This window comes from Centropristis striata, chromosome 13 (genome assembly GCF_030273125.1).
Source record: "Centropristis striata isolate RG_2023a ecotype Rhode Island chromosome 13, C.striata_1.0, whole genome shotgun sequence".
Classification (NCBI taxonomy): Eukaryota; Metazoa; Chordata; class Actinopteri; order Perciformes; family Serranidae; genus Centropristis; species Centropristis striata.
This window is the reverse complement of record NC_081529.1, coordinates 6,649,177-6,676,210: the sequence shown is the minus strand read 5'-3', so window position 1 is coordinate 6,676,210 and position 27,034 is coordinate 6,649,177. Positions and strand designations below refer to the sequence as shown.

Genomic DNA, 27,034 nt, shown 5'->3' with positions numbered 1-27,034 from the left:
TCAAAGAAATGAAATAAAAATGTGAAACTATAATGAGAAACAAAATTAATAAGTAAATAAAAAATGTGAAAATATAAATAAAATAATGAATGGGTCAATTAAAAACTAAGAAAGAAAATAAAGACAAACAAAAGTAAATAGATATGAAAATATTTAGATACAAAAGAATAACTAAATGAAACTGAATAAATGGAGAAATAACATAAAATAAAAAATATATAAGTATATACAAATGGAGAAATATAAAGAGCAAAAATAAAATAATTTAATGTTGAAATATAAAGAAAAAATATGACTTAAAAAGTAATTCACAGGGGGAAAAGTTTTTTTTTTTCCTTTTATTCAACTTTATTTCACAATTTTATGCCATTTAATGTGTTCTTTGTTATAATACCACACACAAATGTCAACTGGCTAAAACAATATAAAACATAACTTCCACAATTTTTCCTTATTTATATTATGTACATGCACTCATATATTTAGAGGCAAAAAAATCTCAGGCCTTCGCTTACTCTCAAGTGCACTTTCATCTGTCTTCTTGCTGGTTGAGAGGCCATTCCAATGAGGATCCTTCAGCTTCGGTTTGCTTTAAGATTTAATAGCTTTTTAATTTTTTTTTATTTATACAGATTTGTATTCATTTTGTGAGCATTGTGGGAAAAAATAACCGAAAGTGATTCTATTTCTAACCGATCAAGCGCCAAAATGACCACACACAGCAACATTTTTTGCTCCTTTTTTTTGTAATGCAAATTCTCCTCTAGCTCATACAGTAAAGCAGTTGTGGGAATCAGATGACAAACTGGTGTCGACCGTGCATGAAGTTCAACACTGGAAAGGACAAATAGTTTCGCTCCCAGTTGGATTCACAAAAAGAATCTGACTAACACTAAGTTTATCTTCGCTCCACTGCAATAAAAGATGTTTGAAAGTAAAACCCTGACCTTCCTGCAACGCTTCCTTCTCCGAGATGGACAGAGAAACACCAACATCACAGCCACGGTTTAGCCTTCAGCCAAAATATCAGTGCCAGGATTGTCTTTTACCTGAATGTGACACATATTCTTTTCTTTTCAGGGAACTCCCATGTTAGGGACGTGTGATGGGAACGAAACAAGGGACGATCGACTTTCTTTGTACGTCTGTCTGTTTTGTCCCAGTTTATGTCCACAATCATGAAACACTATCTACAATACTTATGGGGTTTATTAAAAAAAAATGGAAGTTTAAGCATAAACTAAATATCCTCCTCTTCCCAAGCCGACTGAACTACACACAGAGTGGTTTGGACATCTCATTTCTACGACTTTGTTGATACATACAGAATTAATGGAGGCATGAGTGGCTTCAGAAGCACTCATAATAAAACTGGAGATATGGATTATACAAGAGTTACAAATAGCAGAAGGTCTAGGATGATCAGCTATGCATCGAAAATGCATAAATATTTCTTGAAAAAAGGTAAAATAACGATCTTATTGAACTTTTGTTGTTTCATAAAGAAAGGAAAAAAAGAAAAAACAGGCTCTCTTGTGTAATAGTATGATAATACTCAGAACGGATTCTTATTGGAGTGGTCCATCAGGGGCTGCCTGCTTCCTGTTTGTCACCTCTCATCAGTTCAGGCTGCTCAGGCGGATCGAGGCCAGCTCTCCTCTCTATGTGGGGGCAAACTTCTTGGCCTGTGCCCTTACCCGCTTCTCATAGTCCACCCTGTTCTGACTGGGACACAAAAACATAAAGACATTTTAAATGGAGGTTGCGTTAACTGAATATTTTCCGTCATTGACAGATTTTTTTTAAATAATTACAGGAAATTCTGAAGGCCGTCTGACAGATTAGAAAACTGTGGTGATCTACCATAATCAAAGAAATTCACAGTGCTGTCTAGCAGGTGGAGCGTGCATATTAATTATATATTGTATAGTCTTGACTGGCTCTCACAAGCAAAGCCTCTTTATCCGGCTTCAGCTAATGCATTGGTCGGCCGCAGTGCTGAACAAGCTGAAACTGCAGCTAACTACCGTTAGCGACTAGCATACAAACACAAAATGTCACTGCAGCTGAGTGTCTGAAGTTTCTTAAAAAGCACATTAATTGTGGTGGCGTTAGTAAACGAGATAAAAATAAAAAAAAGGGGGTTTGGTAGGGTGGATGATGAAAGGCGAACTTGTTTCATATTTTCTCTGTTTATTATTTTTAGGCATTGAGGTGTTGACATTAAAAAAAGCGATCGCACAGTTGCAGTCTCTGTTGATTTTTTCTCTCTGTGCGCTTAAAACTGCATGATGTCGGACTGTTAGGTTTTTCTTTATGATCATAAAAAATGCAAATATGTCCTATAATTTAAAAAAAATACGGATAATGTATACACAATATACACACACATATATATATATATATATATATATATATTGTGTGTTGTTAAGATTATAATGGAATTTTTAGTTTAAGGTTACAAATTCAGAGGTCCCATTTCCAAGTAGAGCTGCAGTGATTAATCGATTTGTCAATCGGCAGAAAATTCAATTCAACTCTTTTGATCTGACCAGTGGCTGACTATTGTTAAATGATAATTAATCAGTTCTTCCATGTTGAAAACTGTTGTCTGCTTTTCACTTGCACTAACATCCATGATCAAAGGCTGTATAGCCAATATCTTACCATGCAACAAACTTTTTTTAATAGTTATTCTTAATCCATTATCCTTTACTGATTATCTGGCTGGGGTCGCAGGGGGCTGGAGCTGATCCCAGCTGAGTTTCAGCGAGAGGCGAGTTACACCCTGGACACCAAGACTTCAGTAGGTTACTGTGTGGGTAACTCTTTAAAGTACTTACCAGTAAATTGTGTAAGCCTCTGCTTGTGCTGGGTCTTGGATGTTGGGCTCATTCAGCAGCTCCTGGATGCCCAACAGGATCTAAAACACACAGTCAACAATGCTCCAGTCAGACTGCAGTGAGTGTGCTGGTCTATTGATTTATTTGAAACCCCATTCCCTGTGCATTTAATTGGACCTGGATCAACAATTCAAATTTGTTGCGTTTGATCTTTGCAGTGTGTGATTAGAAGTCTCTACTCAAAAAGACAAATGGCCAGTATTACATACAGCCTGATGACAGCAAATATAGAGTAAATATATGACATAGGAGAGGGAGTGTGGAGTGTTCAGACCTGTTTGATGGTGATGGCGGGCCTCCAGTCTTTGTCCTCCTCCAGGATGGACAGACAAACAGTGCCGGATGGGTAGACATTTGGGTGGAATATCGGTGGCTCAAACTTGCCTGAATGGAAAAGAAAACACATTTTCAAGCTTGAAAGAAAACTGACATGGGAAAACAGATGAGTTCACTTTCACAGAACAATATAGTCACTGTAGAAAAGAGGATCTGTGAAAGTGCTGTCATATTGTTCTTTTCCCATGAAAAAAACTGTGCGTCCTTCCTCATATCTGCCTGCCAACATCACTGATCAAATAATGTCTTTGTTTAACAGATCTTAATATCCTACACTTAAGTAATAAAGGCATTAATATTATAGTCATAGGGCGTTTATTCAAAAATGGATTAGTAGCACTGCACCATCATACTCTACCTTAGCATCATTTAACTTTACCAGACAGTGTGTTATAGACAAGGTTTAACAAAACTTGAACATACAGGTGGGGGAAAAAAATCAATACAGCATAGTATCGCGATATTTTGTGTAGCAATATTATATCGATTCATGTCCGCCAAGTACCGATATTTAGCGTACCGACGGCCGGCGGGTTGTCAGTATTTTCTGATTTTTGTTTCTTTTTTTCGGAGGCCGTAACAGGCTCACTTTTCAGAATATACTGGAGTTACTGGTACCACATGAAACTAGGAGATCATAGGCACCATGTGCATCGTGTTGGGAAGTTGTCGAAATAACACTGCAAAGTTAGGCATTTTTTAAAAATGTTCCATTTAAAGAAATTCAGAGCAGTGAAGCTTAAAGTTGAGGAAAGTTTGATAAAACGCTGCAGTTGTTGTCGTCCATACATGTTTGATATCAGCTCAGTTCAGTTTGACTGAATACTTTGTTGGTCAGTCTGTGGGTTTGACTCTCATTGTGGAGAAATAAAAAGACTGAAGTGAGATGAATAGACTGAGAATTTTCTCTTATTTGACAAAACAATTCTTGATTGAATTTAATTTTGTGGACACAAAATGCAGTTAAATGACAATATATTGTATCGTTATATATTTATTTTTGAAATTGAAAGCAGCATAAACCCAGGGAATTCTGGAATAGAGTTCAATGTGTAACATCTTTGCAGTCCTACAAGTTTTTTTGTAGCATCTTTAACTTCTTCTTAAATAGCACTCCACATTCACAGCATCCAAATGCAGTGACTTTGCATGACATAGAAATGTTTACTGTTTATTTAAAGTAACTGCCATCTTTTGCTCAGGGTTTATTGTGTTGCAGACTAAACCTGGTATACTGATTTTGATGCCAAAACTCCTATTTCTTCAGCTTTTATTTTGACAGCTGCATTTAAGGGCCAAACCCTTCGACACAGAATAAAACTGTGTCCCAGGTGTAGCGTGGTACTCACATTTGGGTGGTGAGGAAGGGTAGTCATCTTTGAAGAGCATTCTGAGTTTATAGAGTCCTCCCTCCCACAGGGTCTGATGAAAGATGAAGAAAATAATAACAGCTTAGTAATCACAAACAACTATATTAAACAACTGCACACGAAAAAACAACAGTAATTATAGAAGAATAAGCATAAAAATGTGGGTGGATTGCAATGAAATACTCAATGTGTCTTTTGCCTTCCTCTGTTTTGAAGTCATTTTAGTTTTGCAAGCGTCCTTCACACTTTACTTAAATAACAAGGAAACACTTTCTCCACTTGTGTCGGTCATTTGAGTGTTATATTTTTAAGTTGTTACAGCTAAACAGGAAGTGGCCAATAACGTGGCTTTGTTACAAATGCATGACAGATATTAAATCATTATTTGTATTGTGAGTTGTTAAACATGCAGAATTACCTCAACCATTATAAAAAAAAATATATCTTTTTGCAATTATAGTGATTCTGCAAGCAAGTGTGCACATACAGGTGCATCTCAATAAATTAGAATATCATAGAAAAGTTTATTTATGTCAGTTATTCAATTCAAAAAGGTGAAATAACACATTATATAGATCCATTACAGACAAAATGAAACATTTCACGTCTTAATTTATTTAAGGAATTCTTCTAATTTTAATGATTATGGCTTACATTTAATGAAGACCTAAAATTCAGTGTCTCAAAAAATTTGAATATTACAAAAGACTAATTTTAAAAAGTATGTTTAATGTGGAAATGTTGGACTCTGAAAAGTATGTCCATCTATATGACTCAATACTTGGTTTTGGACTATTTGACTTGAACTACTGGAAACGGACTTTTCCATCATATTGTAATGTATTGAGATGCACCTGGACAAGTGTATTCAACTTGCAGATGTCTTTTATAGCTGGTCCATTTTAATACGCAGCTGTAGCTGACTTACTCCTTTTTTTCCCGGGATGGCACACTCCCAGTTCATCAGATTCATGGTTCCATCAGGATTCTTAGTGGGCACAGCAACAAAACCCTGTGAGAGACACAAAACATCACTGACCTGAGTGCTGGTGAAATAAATGGTCATCTAAACTTCATAAAATCATATCTCAGAAAGGGGCAAAACGTTGATATTGAAGAAGGATCAACATCGTCTCAATGTTAAAATAATTGCCTACGTCATTTTTTGTCAAAATTGTTTTTGTTTTTTCCTAAATCATCTCCTCATGACGCCGGCCACCTATGGTAAAATCGCTTACATATCAGATCATGTGATTTTACCCCTTTAAGATAGTGGCCTATGTCAAGCGTGTGACTTAAGTGGATTTATTATGCCTAAGTCAAAATAAAATGTGACTTGGGCAATTTTTTGAACATGCCTTTGTGACTTAAGCAAGATATGGTAACACTTTATTTTGAAGGTGTCTACATAAAAGTGACATGAGTGTGTCATAATCATGAACATTAATGACACTTTGAAGTAACATTAATTCTCATGAAACTTGTCATGTCATGTTTCTGACAGGCTTGTGTCACTCTTATGTAGACACCTTCAAAATAAAGTGCTACCATATCTTGCTTAAGTCACAAAGGCATGTTCAAAAAATTGCCTAAGTCATTTATTTCTCTTAAGTTACATAATTTACACACAGTGTTATTACTATGCCAATAGCCATCCTTTGTTACATCCTTTTTGAGTGAAATGATCAATAAATGTCATATGTTACACTTTTGGTGATTTTTTTGTGTTTCCTGCAAAACTTGAAAAATGAGTTAGGCGATTATTTGAACAGGGTGCCGATATGTTAATGCTTACAAACGGGTGGTCTTTTCTCCAGGCTTTGCGCTCCTGTGACAGTCTGCTAAGAGCGATGCCAGACATTGCTGCTCATTAACGCCTCCCTGCGGAAAAAAACAATCCAAAACATATTAATTATTCAATTAAAATTGTCCATAGATTGGGAACGTAGCCCCAATCGTTTCTTCTGAAATCTGCAGTACATGTTGGCTATTTCCTATACACCATCTACATTGATTTACGTTATTTGTTTACAAGACGGTAGAAATTAACGTTACAAGGTAAATTCAGCAACTTTACTCCACTAAAAAAAGGAAAAGTGTACAAGACGATTATAAACGATGCTCGGCATCATTTCAGCTGCACTTACCTCTTATTTTATTTAGCTAAATATCGGAATTACGTGGGTTTGACAACGTTAGCTTGGTTGCTGCGCTAACGCTGACGGTGCTGCTGTGTTGACCGCGGCCGATAGAAAACACACCCAGAAACACACTCAAAACAAACCTGCTGGGACAGTTAGGGCGTAAAGGACCTGACCGAAGGTAACCTCAGTTTTATCACCATTACCCAAACAATGTAATCGATATATATTGGTGTTATTTTTTACAATTTAGCACAGTTGTGTAAAACAATGTGACTCGTAACACCGTTTCGACAGCTAGCCTATCGCAAGAAAGGACCCCAATTTGTTTATTTCGTGAGGACCTTCAGGCAGTTTACGGGACAGCCGGGAGACACGCGTCACACACGGTCGGCCATCTTTGTTGTGGCATACATTCTGGGCAGTTCACGCCTCCAGATGATTCAGTCTTTTGACTCATTCTTCTGAAATGAATCATCTTTCACTCCCCGTTTTTTAAACTTTTTTAAAAATTGATTATCAGCTGTGACTGTATGTGTCTAGATTTGTTTCTGCCATGTTAACCTGTATGTGTGTTTTATTACGGCATAATGTGGTCCTGAAAACTCTTACTGTAGCTGGAACCACCATAGCAGCTGTTCTGAATACGACTACCTTGCAAGGTGTATTTGTCTGTTTGTTACCAGATTTTGTCAACACAATAGAGTCACAACCGTGCAGGATGGGTGTGGTCAAACGAAATTACGTATTTTTGGAAGCCAACCTGTAGGTTAGCATCTCCGTGGGGTCTAGAATTCACCTATGGCATTTTTGGATTTTTGATCATTGCAGAAAATAAGCTCTGTGGCAAATACATGTTTTTTTATGCTTACACATTTTGTTCAGTAAAACTAAACTGCAGCCTCTTCACTATCCAGTGCTTTTGTTTTACTACGTTTCTATTTTCATGAACATAAGAATCAAAATGTAAAAAAAATGTGTGAGCAGTACTTACCTTATAATGTAAATAGATATTTATTGACAGTTTTTACCATCACACTCTGCATATGTTGACTTGTGCATTAGTGGTTGCAGTCCGAAGCCAAAAAAGTTGTTCGTTCTGTTCTGCCCAGTGGTTATGCTCTTTTGTTCATGTCTGTTTGCCCGAGTGGAACATAGCAACAGCTGACATCACAAACATTGGTTAGAATAACTCTTTACTTTCAATGATTACCAGATTATCACATTTCAATGCCAGATTGCATGTCACAAAAGATGATGATGCAGGTTGGAATAAATGCACAACTCTTACTGCAATCGTCTAAACCACTCTGAAAATTGACTTCCTCAGCAATTTATATATATATTTTTTCTGCAAACTACACATTTTTGATCACACATGAATTGGATACTGCACATTGTACAGGCACACATTGTACCACTATGGTGTTACAAAAGCTAAATTACATAAACTTTGTTCTGAAAATCGGGCATATTGCCAGACACCTCAAATCAAGCACAGGAACCGGATTGAACTGGTTTTGATTTCCTCTGCGTCAGCATCCCAATTTTTTTCTCTTTTTTTATGCCTTGTATCAAGTCCCTGCAAAGGCTGCAGTCCTTCTGTGGGCCTCTAATCTGCTTCATTTTTTATTTTATTTTCTGGGTTAACACTGAGTTAAAACTTGATAACTTTTAAACAATTAAAATGTTATAAAGTTGTTTAAAAAAACAACAATAGCAAAATATTTCTCATCAAAATTATCTAGATTATCTGAAAAAAAGAAAATAGTATTCTATAATCTCATGGATTGGGAGGGAGACTTGGTCAATCAATATATCTTCCACCTACACTATTTTGCCCTTCTGTCTTTGTCCTCTAGCCCTCTAAAAAGAGCTAAATATTTACTTTTCTGGTTACTGAATACAGGAGTTTTTCCACCATGTCATGAGACATGTCTATCTCATGACATGGGCTCAAGGGAAAAAAGATATGACACTGTATACACATGTAGCATAAGAGACAAGACCCTTTATATTTATTTTAACATTTGTAATAGACTTCATCAATGTATTCACATAACCTCCTCTTATCAAAAAAGTGCATAGACTCCCATAACTAACATTTTTAACATGTTGAGATATACAACAGTTCATAACAGAACCATCATGTTATTTCTAATATATTGTTAATCTTTCTAAAAAAAGAGGTATTTCCTAGGTGTTTCCTATTCAAGAAAATCAGACAGTTTGCATAAGCAGAGGAGATATTCATTACAGGTTTCTGACAGCTGCTTAAACTTGCAACTATTAAGTTAGTAATAAGGTTTCAAAACAAGCTCATTGTGCACATACAGCGCGTACTATCTCATCAGTATTAGTAAAAAGGACACTATCAGGCTTGTTTTATAGTCTTGTAGGCAGTAAACACACCTGCTCCACTATAAAAGCCACATCACTTCTGTGCTTGTAACAGTCATTATTTCACATCTTCTTCCCTTCTCCCTCAGAGATGATAAGCTCCGGGGATGCCCTTTTAAACCATTCAGACCAGGAGCCGTCATAAACACACACCCCAGGGTGCCCGAGCAGGTGAGCGGCCAGAACAACATGACACGCTGTGACACCAGAACCGCAGGTAGCCCACAGTGGTTGCTCCAGGTCCACCCCCGCCTCTCTGAACAGTTTGGACAGAGCCTCAGTCCCCAGCTCCTTCCCCGAGGCGTCCATGAAGGAAGTGAACGGCATGTTGATTGAGCCGGGGAAATGGCCGGGCAGCGTGTCTGTGAGGGAGAGACGGAGGAGGGAGAAACATTATGAACATTTTTGATCAATATTGGCATGACTAAAGAAAGAAAAACACTCCTCAAGGTTCACATTATAGCCTTGTTGTGGAGCTTTCAGCCACATGAAAGCCATAGAAAAATTATAATGATTGGAGATTTTTTATTTTGGTCAAACTAATTGCACTAGAGAGAGTACTACATACAGTACCTCCATATGGCAAAGGTTTAAAAAATGCATTTCCTCTGTTTTCTTGTGATAATTATATTTTTAATCAATTTTTTCATAACTAAAAGTGGGGCATTGTGCTTGATGTAACTGCACAACAGATAATAAAAGTATAAATGAAATGACTCTTCATCAATAACTTTTGACACAATCAGTTATTTAAATCAACCCTTTGTTGTGTCAAGGACCCATAAAATAATAGACACGAGGACACTGATCCCCATGTGATAAGATTTTGCTTCAGGGACCTCCACCTGAAGATTTGGATGACTTTTAGATATTATCAAGACCAGAATTCTATTGTTGTAAACTACAGTTGAGGAAGTGAAACCTGTGAGTTACTCTTATGACTCTAACTCACAATGGGTGGAATTAAATAGTGAAAATAACTTTCCTATTTTTCTGGGGACCATCTGGAATTCTCTTAAGGAATAATAAGGCCATAGAATGGCAACACTAATGACACATTAGTTCATTACCTCACCTACAGTCATGGAAAAAATATTAGACCACCCTTTTTCTTCAATTTCTTGTTATTTTAAATGCCCGGTACAACTAAAGGTACATTTGTTTGGACAAATATAATGACAACAAAAATATCTCATAAGAGTTTAATTTAAGAGCTGATATCTAGACATTTCCCATGGTTTTCTTGATGATAACCAAAATCATTACCAAGAAAACCATGGAAAAGGGTATAATATTTTTTTCCATGACTGTATGGTGTCAGAAAACCTATATTTAAAATTTGCAATTAGAATTTGCTTGAGTAATTGCTAAGACTTGCAGACTGTAAGTTATATTTTTGCAGCTTTTCTAAGTTGTGCACTCATTACATCAAGATCTTTATCATAAAAATGCTAGGAAAGCAAAATTATCATCTGTGCTCACAGAAAAGAGACTTTTAGTTTTAAACTCCTGCTCACCCTCTCTGGGCTCCGGCTCGGTGCCCCTGAACCTCCCTGCTGACCGGGCATCCACCACCTGGACCTGCTTGCTCCGGATGTTCTCCAGCACGTCTTCATAACTCTTCACCCACGACTGGTTCAAAGTCGCCTTAAACTCTCTACTCTCCGGCTTGGTGTACTCGGCTGTCACAGGGTGTCCGTCCGCCAGCCAGTTCTTCATGCCGCCGTCCAGCACCGACACCAGGCTGTGTCCGAACAGCCGGAACATCCACCAGACCCGGGGCGCGCCGAACGAGCCGAAGCCGCTGGTGTCATACACCACTACGTGCGTGTCACCGCCGATACCCAGGTCCCCCACATACCGGGAGAAGTGACTGGGAGTCGGCAGCATGTGATCCAGCGCTGAGGTCTTGTCACAGCAGTCGTCTATGTCAAAGAAAGAGGCGCCCGGTATGTGCTGCTGCGCGAACTCGGCCCTCGGGTCCCGCTTCATTTTGGGGAGATACCATGACGAGTCGAGGATGCGAAGTTTGGGACCGACGAGGTTGTTTCTGACAGCATCAGCGAGCCACTGAGCTGACACGAGAGCACGGGTCTGAGCCGCCATGACGAGGCGTTAGGTAATATAAGGTCCGGGCGCTAGAGGGACCTGGTCTGGTCCTGAGCTGACTGAGTCGAGCTGTTAAAGGACAGCAGGAGGAGAAACTAGTGGGCAGGGCTGGGTCGGGTTACTGTGAAATGTAGTCTGGAAATGATATGACATTTTTTGTTATGAGGACTACGGAAGAGGATTAGTGCCAGGTAGGAGAAAAAAAGAAAACATTATTAAGTTCGAGAAAAAAAATCGAAATGAGGAGAATAAAGTCGAAATACAATGTTGAGAATAAAGTAGAAATACAATGTCATGAATAAAGTAGAAATACAATGTCGAGAATAAAGTGAAAATACAATGTCGAGAATAAAGTCGAAATACAATGTCGAGGATAAAGTAGAAATATAATGTCGAGAATAAAGTAGAAATACAATGTCGAGAATAAAGTAGAAATACAATGTCATGAATAAAGTAGAAATATAATGTCGAGAATAAAGTAGAAATACAATGTCGAGAATAAAGTCGAAATACAATGTCGAGAATAAAGTAGAAATACAATGTTGAGAATAAAGTCGAAATACAATGTCATGAATAAAGTAGAAATACAATGTCGAGAATAAAGTAGAAATACAATGTTGAGAATAGTCGAAATACAATGTCGAGAATAAAGTAGAAATACAATGTCAATAAAGTAGAAATACAATGTCGAGAATAAAGTAGAAATACAATGTCGAGAAAAAAAGGTACAAATACAATGTCGAGGATAAAGTAGAAATACAATGTTGAGAATAAAGTCGAAATACAATGTCGAGAATAAAGTCGAAAATACAATGTCGAGAATAAAGTAGAAATACAATGTCGAGAATAAAGTAGAAATACAATGTCGACAATAAAGTAGAAATACAATGTTGAGAATAAAGTCGAAATACAATGTCGAGAATAAAGTCGAAATACAATGTCGAGGATAAAGTAGAAATGCAATGTTGAGAATAAAGTCGAAATACAATGTCGAAAAAAAAGTAGAAATACAATGTCGAGGATAAAGTAGAAATACAATGTCGAAAAAAAAAAGTAGAAATACAATGCTGAGGATAAAGTAGAAATACAATGTCGAGAATAAAGTCGAAATACAATGTCGAGAATAAAGTAGAAATACAATGTCGAGAAAAAAGTAGAAATACTAAAATAGAGAAAAAAGTATAAAATATATAATATAATACAATATATGTCTAAAAAAAAATCACATAAATTACATAAAAGCCCCAAAACAATAGTTGTAGTAGCCTAATACCAAGAATAGCTCATTTGTGTGTCAGGGGATTTTCGTGCTACTACACTTTTAATATTGTGGTTATTGCTCATTTTATGACATTTATAAAAAATCAGGTTGTAGCTTGCAGTCTACATAACAGTTTGGATAGACGTGTCATTTCTCTGAAACAATGTTGCTCTGATGACGTATTGCCACAAATCTGTGAATATCTTTCCAACAAACCAAAAACGAAAAGTTTATTTTATTCTCGTCATTTCAACTTTTGCATAATGGAAAAAAAAAAATCCTCCTCTCATTATTTTTTCTCTCCTAGCTTCAATCCTCTTCGGTAGACTACAGATATTTTAATAGGCTACTTCTGGTTTAGGCAACTTAAGCATTTTGCAATAGTTCAACAGTTTTTCCTGAATTAATTCGATTATTATCTCAGAATACCTTTCTGACTAATAAGATAATTATCTCAGTTTATCATTTATTCAGAAAAAAGGAGCACAAAAACCTGTTTTCCCCTCAGTAAGATAATTATCTGAGTGTTTCTCATTAATTCTGAATCAAGGCAAACCTTTCATGCAAATATAATCTATTTTTCTGACTTAATGAGAAGTTTATCTTATCAATTTTAAAAGCAGAATTTAAGTATATCTGAAAATTTACATAATTTATTGATTCAGAAAATCTCAGATAAATAGCTCATTAGTTAGTAGTTTTCTAAATAAGTGATAAACGGCAAATAAATGCATCACACTTCTGTATACTTCAAATCATCAAACATTAAAAATATAACACCTGGATGCAGCTACAAAAATTTGAGTTCCACAAATATATTTCGTCTATCATCTCAAAACATTTTAAATTAATAAAACACATTTTCCAAGTTAATTTCCAAGTTGCTCAAATCAAATGTAGACTACAGGTGTTCTGTCTGTACTGTAGAAAATTTGGGATGACTTTTATTTTGTGTTTGTTTTTGTTGCTGTTTTTAATCATGAGAAGCACTCGTAATGTTCATCTTCAACTCATTAACAAAACCGACAAGCTGGTAATCGAAAATGTAATCAACTAAACATTAGAAATGTAACTATAATCTAAATTGTACATTTAAAAAATATATAATCTGGGTGAATTATGGTTACTTATTTTGGTAATCTGATTACAATCCAATGCAATCCACTACTACCCAACACTGGGAATAAACACCCTGCAATGATCTTTACATATTCAACATGTAGAACAACAATAGGCTTTCCTGCAAATTAAATTTAAATAAAAAAGATGCACACATTCGTACAGTTGCTTTTAATATTAAGTCATTATAAACATGAAAAATAGATTGATTTTAAATCACAAAACAAAACTCATTGGAACAAATGTATTACTACTAAATGCTTTATCTAAGGTAGTTTTAAACTGTGAAATAGAGGCCATAATATACAAACTAGACTTTAAGTCTTCCAAGGCACATCTTTTTAAAGTGCACTTCCTTTGGATCACCAGTAGGCTGCGCCATTCACCCACTGAGGGCAGCTGCTAGACTAGACTTAAATGAGACTTACTTGAAGTTATCATCTCAAATGAGCTAGAAAATTACAGAAATGTGCAATTATTCTCATAAAATGGTACATTCAAATAATGGGGGGAAAAGCCTGTAATAGGAGCCAGAGAAAAAGAGCATAAACAAACCTTGATGAAAACAAAATTATACATTTTAGCACCATCTTCATACGTAGTTTAACAGTAGTAACAGTAATTTTAAAAAAAATGTTTCGACATACGAGAGAATTTTGACATTCGATCCAACAAAAATCTAACTTTTGTTTAACATTCAGACCTGCTTCCAGGCTCCCACAGACATTCGGTTTAAAGTTTATATCTATAGTCATTTCTGATGTCAAAATAAATGTGATCAAGCTTAAAGGGATACTTCATTTTTTTTTTACAGTGGGGTTTATAAGAGGTACTAATCCATAGTCAGTGTCATCATGTCCCCAGGTTGGAGAAGCAGGCAAGAGTACCGACACAGAAGCTAACATTTGTACTGCTGCGGACAGCGGCAGCAGCAAAATGTATTTAAGCCACCTAAAAAACATAAACCTCAATATCAGCTTCAGTGTATGCTATATTTCGACTGTTTTCACTGCTTTATCTTCCCATCAGACAACATTGTTTAAATTTACATGGGGGGAACTGAACTCTCTTCAAAGCTACCAACCTCCTTTGATAACAACAGTAATTTCACTTTTCAGAACATGAGAGTTGATGGTCAGCAACTCAAACTCAACTAAAAATGACTATTTTTTATCAATGGAGCCTGGGGGTTTTAAAGAAACCATTGAATAGCATAAACTTAAACAGAGCTGTCTGATGGCAAGGTAAAGCAGCATCCATTTTTTAAAATAAAGCATACACTTAATCTGATATCTCATTTAAGGTGGCTTAAATACGTTTAGCTGCTGCACCTTTCCACAGCAGTATATTTCTTTAACTTTTGTACCATCTACTATACACAGACTGGTTTCCCCCTTAAAAAACGTCAATATGGGGCATTAGTACAGGCAGCACAATTCGACTCATATTTACATTTTAGACTGTTCTCTGCTGCTATCTTGTGCCGTAGTAGCAGTGAATGCAACGATGCACAGTTTAAATGGTGAATGCGACACTTGAGGTGGATGGGTCGAACACCCAGGAGAACGGGGTTTGTGTCCTGTGTGAAAACAAAAGTAAGTGATTTTTAACGTAACTTACAGTAGTCACTGTTGTAACTACTTCACTTCCAATATTTTTGTACATTTATTTACTGCTAAAACTGTCTTTTATAATGCCTAACCAGGATATTTTTTGCCCTAAAACTAGGTCAGTAGTTTTGCAGCCTAAATTCACCGAAATGGCAGCCTTTCTGAACCGTACGTGTATGTATAATGGTGTGTGTGCTATTTTTATGTATTTTGTGTGTCGTTATGGGTGGTATTGACAAATGGTCTGTTGTAGCTATTTAGTTCTTGTTAGTATTTAGTTGTCTGTTTGTTTATTAATAACAATAAGTATTTTTTATTTTATTTGTATACATGCATATTTTATTTTCTGCGGGCAGCACATTTTACATTTTATTTTATTTATTTTTATCCCATTTTTAATTTATTTTATCTTATTGCATTTTACTGTTCTATTGTTTACTGCATCTCTTTGCATTGTGTTATCTATTTATTGTTTGTGCTAAATTGTGCTATATAAATAAAGTGGATTTGATTGGAAAGTGGAAGTATTGTTTGATTATTCTAGACGTTTGTTTGTTTTGATAATATTTTCTTTTGCTAGTTAATTGTTTAGTTTAATAATCATTATTGTTTAGCATATTTAGTTTACATATCATTTTTGTGTTTTATGGAATTTGGGTTGGCACCATGGGCGCCTGATGTTATATAGGTAGTTGGGTAGGCAGAGGGCCGTCATGCACCAGGGTGGGCCGATGGTTCTGTCCCGCCGCGAAGATAGGCAGCAGGAGCCATGTTTCTTTGTTCTCTTTGTTTGCTTGCTCGCAATGGATAAAAAAAAGCTTTTGGAACTAACAATCATGCACCGACATCAGGACCTCAGACAGCCTGTACATCTTCCGCCGCAGGCTGAAGACCTTCCTCTTCCAACAATACCTCGGTTAAGTCATGGTCACCTAACATATATATTTAAAAAAAAAAAAAATGCTCTTCTTCTTCTTCTTTTCTCTTTTCTTCTTTAACATATAGCACTCCTGTAGCGATGACAGTTAGCTCTTAAAGTTATGTACTTACTTGATTCCTATGGTCTATGTCTAGTACCATCAGGTTGAATGCACTTATTGTAAGTCGCTTTGGACAAAAGCGTCTGCTAAATGACATGTAATGTAATCTAATGTAATGTAATGCATGGACTGCAGCTTCTTTGCCAGCGTACACCACACCCCCCTGGTGCATCAGTGGCATTTTGATTAAGTTTGTTTTAAGTTTAATTTTGTTATTTTTTTCGAACAAAATTGCCACTACATGGTCAATTCTGTCGTTTAGGTTGGAGATTTGTTGGTCGATAACAGGGTGACTAGAGTAGGTACCTCTCATAAACCCACTTTAATAAATCTGAACTGTCCCTTTAAAGTGACATCATCGATTTATCACACTCGATTTTTTAATGCTAAATTTAAAAGCAAACTTTGTCACACCTTCATCCTCCTCAAAGCTTGCTTTTAGCGTCGGAGACAATGTGCTCTGGCGGCGCCTTGGTGAACCACTCATACCACGATCCATCATACACAGACGCTCCGGGGGCGCCGCACAGATGGGCCGCCAGCACCATGTGACAGGCGGTCACACCGGAGCCACAGGTTCCACACATTGGCTTGTTCAGGTCCACCTGGGACTTTGCAAAGAACTTCTTCAGCTTCTCTGTGGAGAGCATCATGCCATCATCATCGAGAAACTGTAAGAAAGGCATGCACTTGGAGCCTGGGATGTGACCCGGTTGGACACCTGTGGGACAATGACATCATTGTTTATCTTTTAGCAGAAACAGAGGTTAAAGAAGGCCATGATCACATATATTTGTAATTCTCCTACATGTGCATTTTCTGCTTAAGTTACAACAGTTTTGGTTATCCTGCATGAAAGATTTCTGTATTTTTGTGTTTTTTTTGTGTTGTTGATGTAGCAGTTTCAGACTGTTAATAACTTTAAAAAATGATTATGGATGTGTTTGTCCAAAATTTTCATTTGTCTCGGGCCAAATTTGACCATTTTCATATCAGATATGTGGATCCGTTTCATCTAATTATGGCAAAATGATGTGCATATATTCTAAAAAGAAGTGTAAAATATGTGGTAATGAGCTGGAGTTAAGAAGGTGTTATACAGACTTGGGAGATTATTTATTCTCTGTGCTTTATAGAGTCAATTTTGAACCGTAGGGACAAAAGTTGCACACACAAAAAACAAGTATTTGAAACCTATTTTTCCTGCGGCTTTAAATAAGCAGATTAAGACTTGATTATCTACTGGAAATAAATTCCATCAAAATACTGGTTCAAACCGGTTCAATGGATCATGTGAGGACAAAGTGATGTAATCCAAAGAACATGGCTCCATTACATATGAACTTTGAGATCAAGTCTACAATTTAGTGTCTGCAGACTCTTTAGTCCACATTTTGTTAACCAGCAGACACTCAGACTCACTGTAGTAATAACTTGTCTTTGCATTATTGTTTAAGAGGTTTAAAGAACACTGCTTATCTTTGCTATGGAGCCCTTGGTGGATTCTGCAGAGATTTCATCTGACTAATTATTACCTTTGTCTAGAAAACCTGCTGACACATGCAGCCTAGGCATTAAAGTATGTATATACACAAATGAAACTCACATGAAATGTAATTCTAGTCACTTTAACAAAGACAGCCTTGTAGACCCAAAATAAAATCTCAATGAGTAAGTCTTGTTAAAAAAAACCTTTAAGAAAATACATGCAAATATGATATTTAAGTAAATTTATCTAAAGAGGTGTCCCTTTGTTTAAGATAACATATTCTAAGTAGATTTTAAAAAACAAACAAATAAATACCAGGATTTAACTCAACTGAGTCATGTACAAAGTCACATTCAACCCTGCCGCATTCATAGTGCAGAGTTGAAGTTTTGGGCAAAAAGTAATCATAAGTATGCTAAGAAAAAAACTGCCCTTGTAAAGAAGCATTTGGCCCCTGCTGTGGCTCCTGTGTCAAATTAATAATAAAATGAATGATGACGGAACAATTCTTACCTATTCTTTGTTCAAACAATATCTCATTGCACACAAAAAAAGAGATGCGTAATAGTTTAATTGTGCAATAAAAGCTTGTGAATATATAAAAAAGATCATTCTCACTGTAAAAAAACATTTTGTGCACAAAAATGAGAAATGTCATTGTTGTACAAAAATAATTGTTATTGTTGGTGAGTCCCATTGTTTCAATCAAAGTATTTGTATCTTCCAAATATAATTAAACGGGATTTTTTAAATAAGATAAAATAAAGGTTTTGAATGCTTGGCCCCCAGAGTAAAATTGGTCTAGAACCGCCACTGATGATCATTGAAACAATCCCTTCTTCTAAAACAAAATGCAAAGATAGCTTTTCTATTAGTTGATTGCTTTACAATGTATTATTTGGTTTTATTTATAGGAAACTTTTTGAAGTAGCCCAAGTCTGGTGGACCTCAGAATGACCCACAACTGGACCTACCCTCTCTTGGTTCCGGTTCTCGCCCGCGAAACCTTTCATATGGCCTGACGTCCACCACCTGATAGCGCTCAGTGGAAATGTTCTCCGTGATGTCCTCAAATGACTTCACCCAGGAGCGCTCCATAGTGGCGCTGAAGCGCGCCGCCTCAGGCTGCGTGTACGCGCCTGTGACTGGATGGCCCTCCTTGGTCCACTTCCTAAATCCCCCGTCTAGTACCGACACTTGAGGATGGCCGAACAGGCGGAACATCCACCAGACCCTGGTGCAGGAAAACGCCCCGAAGTCACTGGCGTCGTAAACCACCACATGGCTGTCGTTGCTGATGCCCAAGTTCCCCACATAGTCTGCGAAATACTGCTCGCTGGGGAGCGTGTGGTCGAACTGCGAGCTCCTGTCTGTGCACTCGTCTATGTCGAAGAAAGACGCTCCTGGGATGTGAGATTGTGCAAATTCCTTCTTGCCGTCTCGTTTCATCATGGGTAAGTACCAGGACGTGTCCAGGATCCGTAAACGGGGTCCGACAAGGCTGCGGTTCACCATGTTTGCAAGCCATTTTGCAGTAACAAGAGTTTGAGCTTGCAACCCCATGTTGCACCCATAGACTGGTTGCACCTAAACAAAGTGCTGTGCCCCTTCACCCAGTGCCTGTCAGTGGGCAGCAAACAACCAATCAGCGCAGAGGCTCCACCAGCTGGGCCGGCCTGTACGTTAACTATATCTATGCTACTTTATATTGTAATACATCTCACAGACAAATGCTTTTTATTCCACCTCATTTATGTTTATTTTACAGCTTTAGTTACTTTACAGATTACAGTTTTACAACCCCTTCCTGCCCAGTGAAAAACATTCTTATTCTTATATTATTCTCAGATGTGTTTATTTTGAATGTTTATGATAAACTGAAGGATGAAGAATGAGGATGAAGTGTTCTCCAACTTCTTCAGCTAAATAAACTTACTTAGAACCTCTTGGATCAACTGAAAAATGCACTGTCTTAAAGTTGAAAACTCCTTTTTTTCCTGACTTTAGAGAAATCTGTTTCTCACAGGACAGTAGAACATATGATGATCTTCTAGAATAGATCATGCATGCTATAGATTAAATTACCCAACAGTAGCTATATAAGGGATAGGAATTACTATCTTAAACACTTTGTATGACTAAGTATACACTTTTTTTTTCTACATTGAGTGCAGATGCCATAAAAAAGTTTTATTACAAATGATAATGATAACCATGGTCTTGAATGTTGAATTACAGTTAATTCTATGTAAAAATAGAAAAAATCCAAACATAAGGCTGAATGTACTTTTTAAAATATAATGTAAAAAAATGTAAAAAAAATCGTAAAAAGTCTTGTAGCAAGAGTTGCCACACACTTACCGTCATAAGTAAGAAAAAACAAAAAAAACTTTAGTTTTTCTACAAATATATATTTAAAACAGATATTTAGTGTATATAATCCATATTTTTAAAGAAATTATCTGTAAATAACCTGCATATTTACTGTTATTTGATGGTAAATGTTTGCCAACTTTTGCTGCCAGACTTATTCCTGTTTCTTTATCTTTTTGTGTGGGCTAGTTTGATTTTTAGTCTAAACCCTGATATAAACCTGCTTCTACCTATATCTTCTTATCTTTTTAACCCAAAACTTTGTTTGTCTTTCACTTTGGTTACAGTTTTCCTTCAGTCTGACTTCATCACACTCTTTATTTCTGTCTGACTAAAGTTTGCTGTCACTGCTCTAATGCATGTGGTAAGAATTCAGGTAGACATTCTACAGACTTGTGAAGACATAAAGCAACCTTTGATGAAAAACCACATAACTCTAAGAACAAAACATTTATAAAATTGAATGACTGTCATTGCTTACTGGAACACTTGAATAGAACAAAGAACACGTTTGACTTTGTAATACAAAATGTATTTGACCAATTTACTGAATTATTTGTTCACATTTGGGGTTTGGGGGGCAAAACTCAGAGAGTCCATTCTTACAGTGAAAAGTTTAATTTCAGTTAGACCTGATCTTGACTCAGTAAAATATTGATGTTGAAATTTGGAAAACATAAAAAAGTACGTTGGGTGACATTTTGGTATTTGTTTACTGGACATTACACCATCATCTCATCAATAATTCAAGGGAATTGTATCTAATTAGCACTACATTGTGAAGGGATATGTCTTCAATGTGTTTTTTTTTCTATTAAACAAAAATGAAGGAAGTGGACTGACGTTAAAACAGCATCAAGGCTACAAGTTCATGTTATGTCAAGGCAATAGATTTTATTCATATTGTTAATATTACTGTTAATATTCATGAGATTCAAACTTAATTTAATACATATGCAGACAGCCAGAGTTGGCTCTCCTGCAGGAGAAGAGGAGAGGAAATGGAGGACTCAAAGGAGAGGAAAGTGTGGTGTAGACAGACACATGTATGTTGTATTATGGCAACACATGAATTGAACTGGAAATGTGTATTTTCATAACATTATTCACCCCATTTAGTATTATTTAGTCATTGTCACCTTGGTAAGGGAGTGCTGGTATGTATGGCGCTATGTGTTACCTTAGTTACCCAAGTCTTAGTTACAAATTATGATCAATTGAACTAACCTCTATGTTCGCAGACACACACCTAAAGGCCATGACAACATAACTACATCAACGAGCACTTGAGCAACACTTGAACAGCAATTCGCAACAATGCTGCTGGCCATGCTTGGCTATTTTAGGGCGGGTGACCTTAGAGTGAGTTCACTTCTATACTGTGCTTTCTACTGCTATGAGAACCCTGATTTTAGAGGAGCATGTTTATTTTTATATTAAGACGTGTAGTTAAAATTGGCTTCAAATGGCAATGACAATAATTTCATTAAGTGATTTCTTTTATTGATGATTTCATAACAATTAAGATAACAGTACGAACCAACACAATAATACAATATGCATACATTAACAGGGATCACAAACTGCTCGAACAAAAAATAGCATTTTTAAATTCACAACTTGTCATTCATCTGATGTGATTAGAGCAGGATCTGGACATTTATCGAGGCATGTCAACATATTTTCAGTTGTAAATCTATAGACAAATGGTCAGTAATTTGAATTTATTTGATCAGTAGTAATGAGAGCAGCAATGATAATGAATCCACAAAAATCACACTAAATGCATATATTTTAAGCAAATCAGAAAACAAAATTGATTTGAATCATCTCTGGTTTTGTGATTACATCTCTAATTTGTTCTGCTTCTAACTTTCCAAACTCAATTTCAATCATATCGTATCATATCCAAAGGCCTGAAAATATGGAGTACTTAGGATCAGGGCATGTACTTCATTCCTTTCATCCTAGGGATGATATTTATATCTCTGATGTCATCATGCTGAAGCAGCCAGCACAAGTAGCGCTCCGTACCCATTCCCCATCCACTGGTGAGGAGTGGTTTCACTTGCCGCATGCTAATGTACCATTTGTAGGACTGCTCTGGCACTGCATGGTGCCTGAGGGCCTCCTGCACCATCTCAGGGGTGGAATGACGCTCACCGAGACCCACAGTCTCCCCCAGCCCCAGGAGCAGGTCAGCAGCTTTGGCTTTGCACCGTCCAGTGCCCTCCACATAGGCCTGGTAGAAGGGAACTCCAAGATGGTCCATCTCAGTCAGCCAGACAGCGCCACCATATTTCTCTATCAGGACATGCTCCCCTTTGCGTGTTAGCTTTCTTCCAAAGTGTGGCTGGCCATCTTGAACCCACTCTAAGCAGTCAGCAGAGGGCATCATGGGAATGGCCTGGTCTAATGGGATCCTTGGGAGTGGTGTTTTCCCATCCAGCTTACTCAGCATAGCTTTGACATGTGTAAGGGTCCCAGCAGTGTTGAGGATTATATCAGAGTGTTTCTTCAACATGGCTTTGGTGAGATAAGCCAGGTATCCCTCTGCTATGGAAATGGCATTGTCCATGTCACCCAGCAGTTCACACTCCACGTGGTAGAACTGGTTCAAGTGTGTGGCATCTGGATCTTCTCCTCTGAAGCTGGGAGATATGTAGTACGTCCCCGGCAGGTTCTCCTGGAAACGAAGGAAGTATTCAAGCACAAATTGCATCGAGTCAGCCAGGTAGATGTCCTGGCCCAGCAGGTTGACAGAAACCGGTTCTGAGTCAGATCCCAAGCCCATCGGTGAGGAGATGGTGTCTGTGGTGAGAGGGGTTAGAGCGTAGGAGTACTGGCAGGAACTGTGGAAATATTCCACTGTGCTGTGGAAAAGAGTGTTTTGAATCTGGAACAGGTTGCGATACCACTGGCTCTTGATGGCCAGTGTGGAGTGAGACTCGGGGTCCTGCCATGAATGAGGAGGCCTGGACTGGGTGATTTGGGAGTGGATCTTTTTGAGGGCTGCAGGGTCAGCAGTTGGGCCATCCAGTGATGACACATATCCCGGGTAGCTCTGGAAGCATTCTGGTTGCAGCTTAGCCGGTTTAGTGCCATCTGGTGAAGGTAACAGAGGGATCAGCTTGGCATGAGCATAGTCAATCGCAAAGCCCTCGAAGATCAATGCAACACCTCGAGCTCTCATCCCCTCTTCCAGTAGTTTGGCAACTTTGTAAGTGGCTAAGATCAGTGCTTTGTAGTCAGACTCCTCCAGTTTGAAGATGTCACTGGACAGTTGTTTGCGTGGCACCACAACAGTTAGTCCAGGACTGTTTGGGTACGGTGTCAGGAAGGCAACATGCTCACTGTCTTCCCACACTCTCCACTGCTGCTGCTCTCCACGTACAATACGACTGAACAGGTTATCATTGGAAGCATCTCCAAAGAAGTCAAAGCAAGAAGGGGCATTTGGTGTTGGCAGCCCGTTTCTAATCTTGGCTTGAACTTGGGACAGTGCCTCATCATCCCAGCGTGGGCCACTTCGTGAGGTGCAGTAGCCGGAGTCAAACGTTTGGAATTCCTCTTCACTGGCAAGATGGGGCTGCCATTTTGGCTCTAGGCCATGAAGAGGGAGCAGTCTGATTTGTGCTGGCTGATCAGAGGTTGGATTGAAAACCAAGGCACATCGCTGTACTCCCAATCGCTCACAGAGCAAGCTTGACACAGCTCTAGCTCCTTGTAGCATTGCCACAAAATCAGGTGTAGCCAACTGGAAGACGCTGCTTGCCCCGCTAAGAGCTTTTCTCGTCAGAATGGTTGTCCCAGGGGTCCAGGGGTTGGGATGCAGGTAGGCAATCAGCTCATCAGTTTCCCAGATGACATCAGAAAAGCTCTTCAGGGGCCTGAGGACCTCTACTCGTGAAATGCCATCAGTCATTGAGGCCACAAACATCACTCCAGCATTTGTTTCAATGATGGCATCACCTTTAGTGTCCACAGCAATGACTCCTGCACAGATCCCATCTAGATTTTCAGACATCACTTCTCTGCATGCCTGCCTAAGGCTATAGCCTGTGTGATGGTAGAGACTGGCTATTTTCTGTGCAACTGATTGTCTCAGAAATACATCCCCATCTCCAGAGCAGGTAATGGCTAACTTGTCATCAGCATATATTCCTGCACCTACCACTGCTGTATCCCCAACTCGCCCTTTCAGCTTTCCCACTACCCCACCTGTAGATGATGCAGCAGCCAACCCATGCCAACGATCCAAGGCCACAGCTCCAACTGTCTGAGGGTGATTGTTTTTTGAGGTATTTCCAGCAGTGAGTTTTGCAGTTAACTCTCTGTGACGTATATCAGTGTAGAAATACTCAGGCCCAACAGGTTTTTCCTTCTCCTCTAACCCTTGCAGAAACTCCTCAGCCCCTTCTCCCACAATGAGTGAATGTGAGCTTTTCTCCATGACACATCTGGCTGCTTTTATTGGGTTCTTCACACTTTGGACACAAGCAACAGATCCTGACCTCATTGCATTGCCATCCACAATGGTTGCTTCCATTTCATTTTTGCCATCTTTGTTGAATACTGAGCCTTTACCTGCATTGAACAGGAAGCAGTCCTCCAGAGCTTCTACTGACTTCTGAACTGCATCCAGACTCCTGCCACCTTGTTGAAGCACTTGGGAGCCAAGGGTTAGGGCTGTCTGGAGAGCAAACTCAATAGCCCCAATCACTTCAGGGTTCAGCATCATCTCCTCTCCAGCGCCACCATGGATCACCAGAGTGTAGTCTGTGTTCATGCCAGGAGTGGAGTCAACAGTGGCATTGTCATTGGCTGTGCTATCTGGACAGTCAGTCTCTTCATTTATTTTCTCAGTTTGACCCGGATTCAGTAGATACTCCAGAGCTCCCATTTGGTGTGCAATGGCATATCTAACTGCTAGAACCATCACTAACTTCAGGTTTATCTTCACACTTTCTTGAAGCTTCTCCAGTTGCAGAGCAAAGCTCCCTTTCCCATTAAGCACAATGCGAACCTTGTCTTTTTTTCCAAGGTAGGTTACAGCCAGCTGATCTTGGGCGTACACATTCCCTACTGCCAACTCCGTACCCTCCACCAGATCTGTACCTGTGAGGTACACAGAGGGACATCCAAAGGGGTCCAGGTACTTCTTCAGTGGGTTGTCAGGCTGCAACGATCGACGCAGAACAGCTAGGTGTGGACCAACTCCTCGACCACTTTTGGTGTTTCTGATGAGGTTCTTATGCTCCAAAAATGCGACATGGAACAAGCAGAGGAGTTCTGCAGTGTATTGGATTTTATTATCTGGGCCAACACAGGACTCCAAGGCACATACTAAGTTGTGTGAATCCATGGTGAGTGAGTAAGTCGGGTCACAACGGCCATGTTTGTAATGGCGGACATGGGTAGGTGTTACAAGCATGTGATTGGAAGCAGATTCCCCAAGAGTCTGCCTCAGGGAAAGCTGCAAAGAGAAGTTGATCCAAGCATCAAAGAGGCCCCTCTGCCCTCTGAGAGTAGAAAAGACATCAGGAAAGGAGGACACATCAAAAGTGAGAACTGGGTGTGTTGCTTTTAAGTCACGGCTCAGTTTGGGGGTATTTACACCTTGCAAGGGGAATGATAGGGAAGCTGGACAAGCAGAATTAACATTGTTTACTGTGACCGACCCATTCACGGTGTCAGCATGAATAATGTTTAAGTCAACAGTCTCAGACAGATTGTACACAAGCTCAGTAACAAGCCCAGCCACCATCCCATCCACAGCACTGTGCTCAAACACCATCCCAGCTGTGCTGTCCTTGAACACCACCAGGTTCACCACCTGTGAAAAAATAGAAATACAAAAATGGGTTTCTTTGTTAGTTTCGGTTCATTGAAAATTAGTGACCTTTTCAAATAGTACTCATAACATACTGGCGTGTCGAAATTGTTGAATATACACTTATTTACCTAAATGTTTTTGAAGATCAAAACATTTGGCTAATATCAAACTTTGAGACTGGATGTCCAAGTGGCAGATATGCTGATATGTATTCACTTTTAATTAGTCTTGAAATTGTAATTTAGACCCTATTGTTCTGATTGATCTGGGTGTGAATCTGATCTCAGTGCGGTTTAAAATCCTAATCCAGATTCTGTCCAATACCTTGTCATAGTATCTCAGACATGGGCCGTCTCCTCCTCCTCCCAGCCTCACTGCATTGAGGATATCAGCCAGTTCAGAAGGTGCGTTGCAGTCTTCCAGACAGAGCGTCAGCACAGCACTCTCCATCAGCCCCAGCGATGCTGCTGCGTCCCCTCCTTGCCCCAGGATCTCTTCCCTGGTGGCAGCCCAGACTTTGCGATCCAGAGCCGACAGGCTGCAGATGAGTGAGGGATCATTCTGTTTTCCTGCACTGGGTTGATCCATTACCTGAGCCAGCTGGTTGTAGATGTCAATGAAAGGTAGAGCAAAAACCGGCCCACCATTGCTGGGACGCACCAGTATGTCAACAGGGAACACTCCGCCAGCACAGGTGATGATGGCATGGAGGCTACCTGGGTAGACCTGGAGTAACAGAGCTACAGATTAGAAATAGAGCAGACTTGTCATACCGATCAATTAAAATGTCTAATTTACATCTTACTTTGATGAACCTCACCAGTCGTGCCCTGCCAGTAATCTCACCTTAATCTCATCTTGACTCCTTCCAGGAATGCGGCTGGCAGCGAATACCTCAGACTGCTGTGTGCGCTCCATTGGCACATTGCCCTCCAGTAACATGGGCTCACTGTACAGCTTTGCTGCGGCCCAGAGTAGAGCGGCTGCCCTTCCCAGTTGGCCACATGTCTTTGTCTTAGACAAGGGCAGGACAACAGGGACGGCAGT

The 27,034-nt window shown here is 38.7% G+C and overlaps 4 protein-coding genes across 5 annotated transcripts; all 4 read right to left on the bottom strand.

Moving 5' to 3' along the window:
* Nucleotides 1-432: 432 nt before the first annotated feature.
* LOC131983959 (SUMO-conjugating enzyme UBC9-like) lies at nucleotides 433-7,064 on the bottom strand. Its single transcript, XM_059348805.1, has 7 exons — nucleotides 6,757-7,064; nucleotides 6,405-6,490; nucleotides 5,538-5,621; nucleotides 4,589-4,661; nucleotides 3,178-3,287; nucleotides 2,844-2,923; nucleotides 433-1,725 (listed from the first exon to the last, which is right to left on the bottom strand). Exons 2-7 carry the CDS (start codon nucleotides 6,468-6,470, stop codon nucleotides 1,662-1,664), a joined length of 477 nt encoding a protein of 158 aa, XP_059204788.1. The 5' UTR covers nucleotides 6,471-6,490; nucleotides 6,757-7,064; the 3' UTR covers nucleotides 433-1,661.
* Nucleotides 7,065-8,733: 1,669 nt separating this feature from the next.
* Nucleotides 8,734-11,527, bottom strand: LOC131983551 (3-mercaptopyruvate sulfurtransferase-like). Its single transcript, XM_059348281.1, has 2 exons — nucleotides 10,668-11,527; nucleotides 8,734-9,512 (listed from the first exon to the last, which is right to left on the bottom strand). Exons 1-2 carry the CDS (start codon nucleotides 11,254-11,256, stop codon nucleotides 9,214-9,216), a joined length of 888 nt encoding a protein of 295 aa, XP_059204264.1. The 5' UTR covers nucleotides 11,257-11,527; the 3' UTR covers nucleotides 8,734-9,213.
* A 2,264-nt stretch (nucleotides 11,528-13,791) lies between these two features.
* LOC131983956 (thiosulfate sulfurtransferase-like) lies at nucleotides 13,792-19,380 on the bottom strand. 2 transcript variants are annotated; one of them, XM_059348803.1, is made up of 3 exons: nucleotides 18,753-19,380; nucleotides 16,704-17,010; nucleotides 13,792-14,157 (listed from the first exon to the last, which is right to left on the bottom strand). In XM_059348803.1, exons 1-2 carry the CDS (start codon nucleotides 19,339-19,341, stop codon nucleotides 16,715-16,717), a joined length of 885 nt encoding a protein of 294 aa, XP_059204786.1. In that variant the 5' UTR covers nucleotides 19,342-19,380; the 3' UTR covers nucleotides 13,792-14,157; nucleotides 16,704-16,714. The 2 variants fall into 2 exon arrangements, with proteins under 2 accessions (XP_059204786.1, XP_059204785.1); XM_059348802.1 differs by lacking the exon at nucleotides 13,792-14,157 and having other exon boundaries at nucleotides 14,830-17,010.
* A 2,269-nt stretch (nucleotides 19,381-21,649) lies between these two features.
* si:ch211-256m1.8 (uncharacterized) lies at nucleotides 21,650-26,575 on the bottom strand. Its single transcript, XM_059347432.1, has 3 exons — nucleotides 26,312-26,575; nucleotides 25,833-25,987; nucleotides 21,650-25,673 (listed from the first exon to the last, which is right to left on the bottom strand). Exons 1-3 carry the CDS (start codon nucleotides 26,573-26,575, stop codon nucleotides 22,091-22,093), a joined length of 4,002 nt encoding a protein of 1,333 aa, XP_059203415.1. The 3' UTR covers nucleotides 21,650-22,090.
* Between the last annotated feature and the right edge of the window lie 459 nt (nucleotides 26,576-27,034).

Coding starts and splice junctions, on each gene's coding strand:
- si:ch211-256m1.8 (XM_059347432.1), bottom strand. CDS start 26,575: ATGGATCAACCCAGTGCAGGAAAACAGAATGATCCCTCACTCATCTGC. Junction 25,988..26,311: donor GTCTGAGATACTATGACAAG/GTATTGGACAGA, acceptor ATTTTTTCACAG/GTGGTGAACCTGGTGGTGTT. Junction 25,674..25,832: donor CATGCTGACACCGTGAATGG/GTCGGTCACAGT, acceptor TTCTACTCTCAG/AGGGCAGAGGGGCCTCTTTG.
- LOC131983959 (XM_059348805.1), bottom strand. CDS start 6,470: ATGTCTGGCATCGCTCTTAGCAGACTGTCACAGGAGCGCAAAGCCTGG. Junction 5,622..6,404: donor GGAGAAAAGACCACCCGTTT/GTAAGCATTAAC, acceptor TGTCTCTCACAG/GGTTTTGTTGCTGTGCCCAC. Junction 2,924..3,177: donor CCGCCATCACCATCAAACAG/GTCTGAACACTC, acceptor TGTGTGTTTTAG/ATCCTGTTGGGCATCCAGGA.
- LOC131983956 (XM_059348803.1), bottom strand. CDS start 19,341: ATGGGGTTGCAAGCTCAAACTCTTGTTACTGCAAAATGGCTTGCAAAC. Junction 17,011..18,752: donor AGAACCGGAACCAAGAGAGG/GTAGGTCCAGTT, acceptor ATTGTCCCACAG/GTGTCCAACCGGGTCACATC.
- LOC131983551 (XM_059348281.1), bottom strand. CDS start 11,256: ATGGCGGCTCAGACCCGTGCTCTCGTGTCAGCTCAGTGGCTCGCTGAT. Junction 9,513..10,667: donor CGAGCCGGAGCCCAGAGAGG/GTGAGCAGGAGT, acceptor TCTCCCTCACAG/ACACGCTGCCCGGCCATTTC.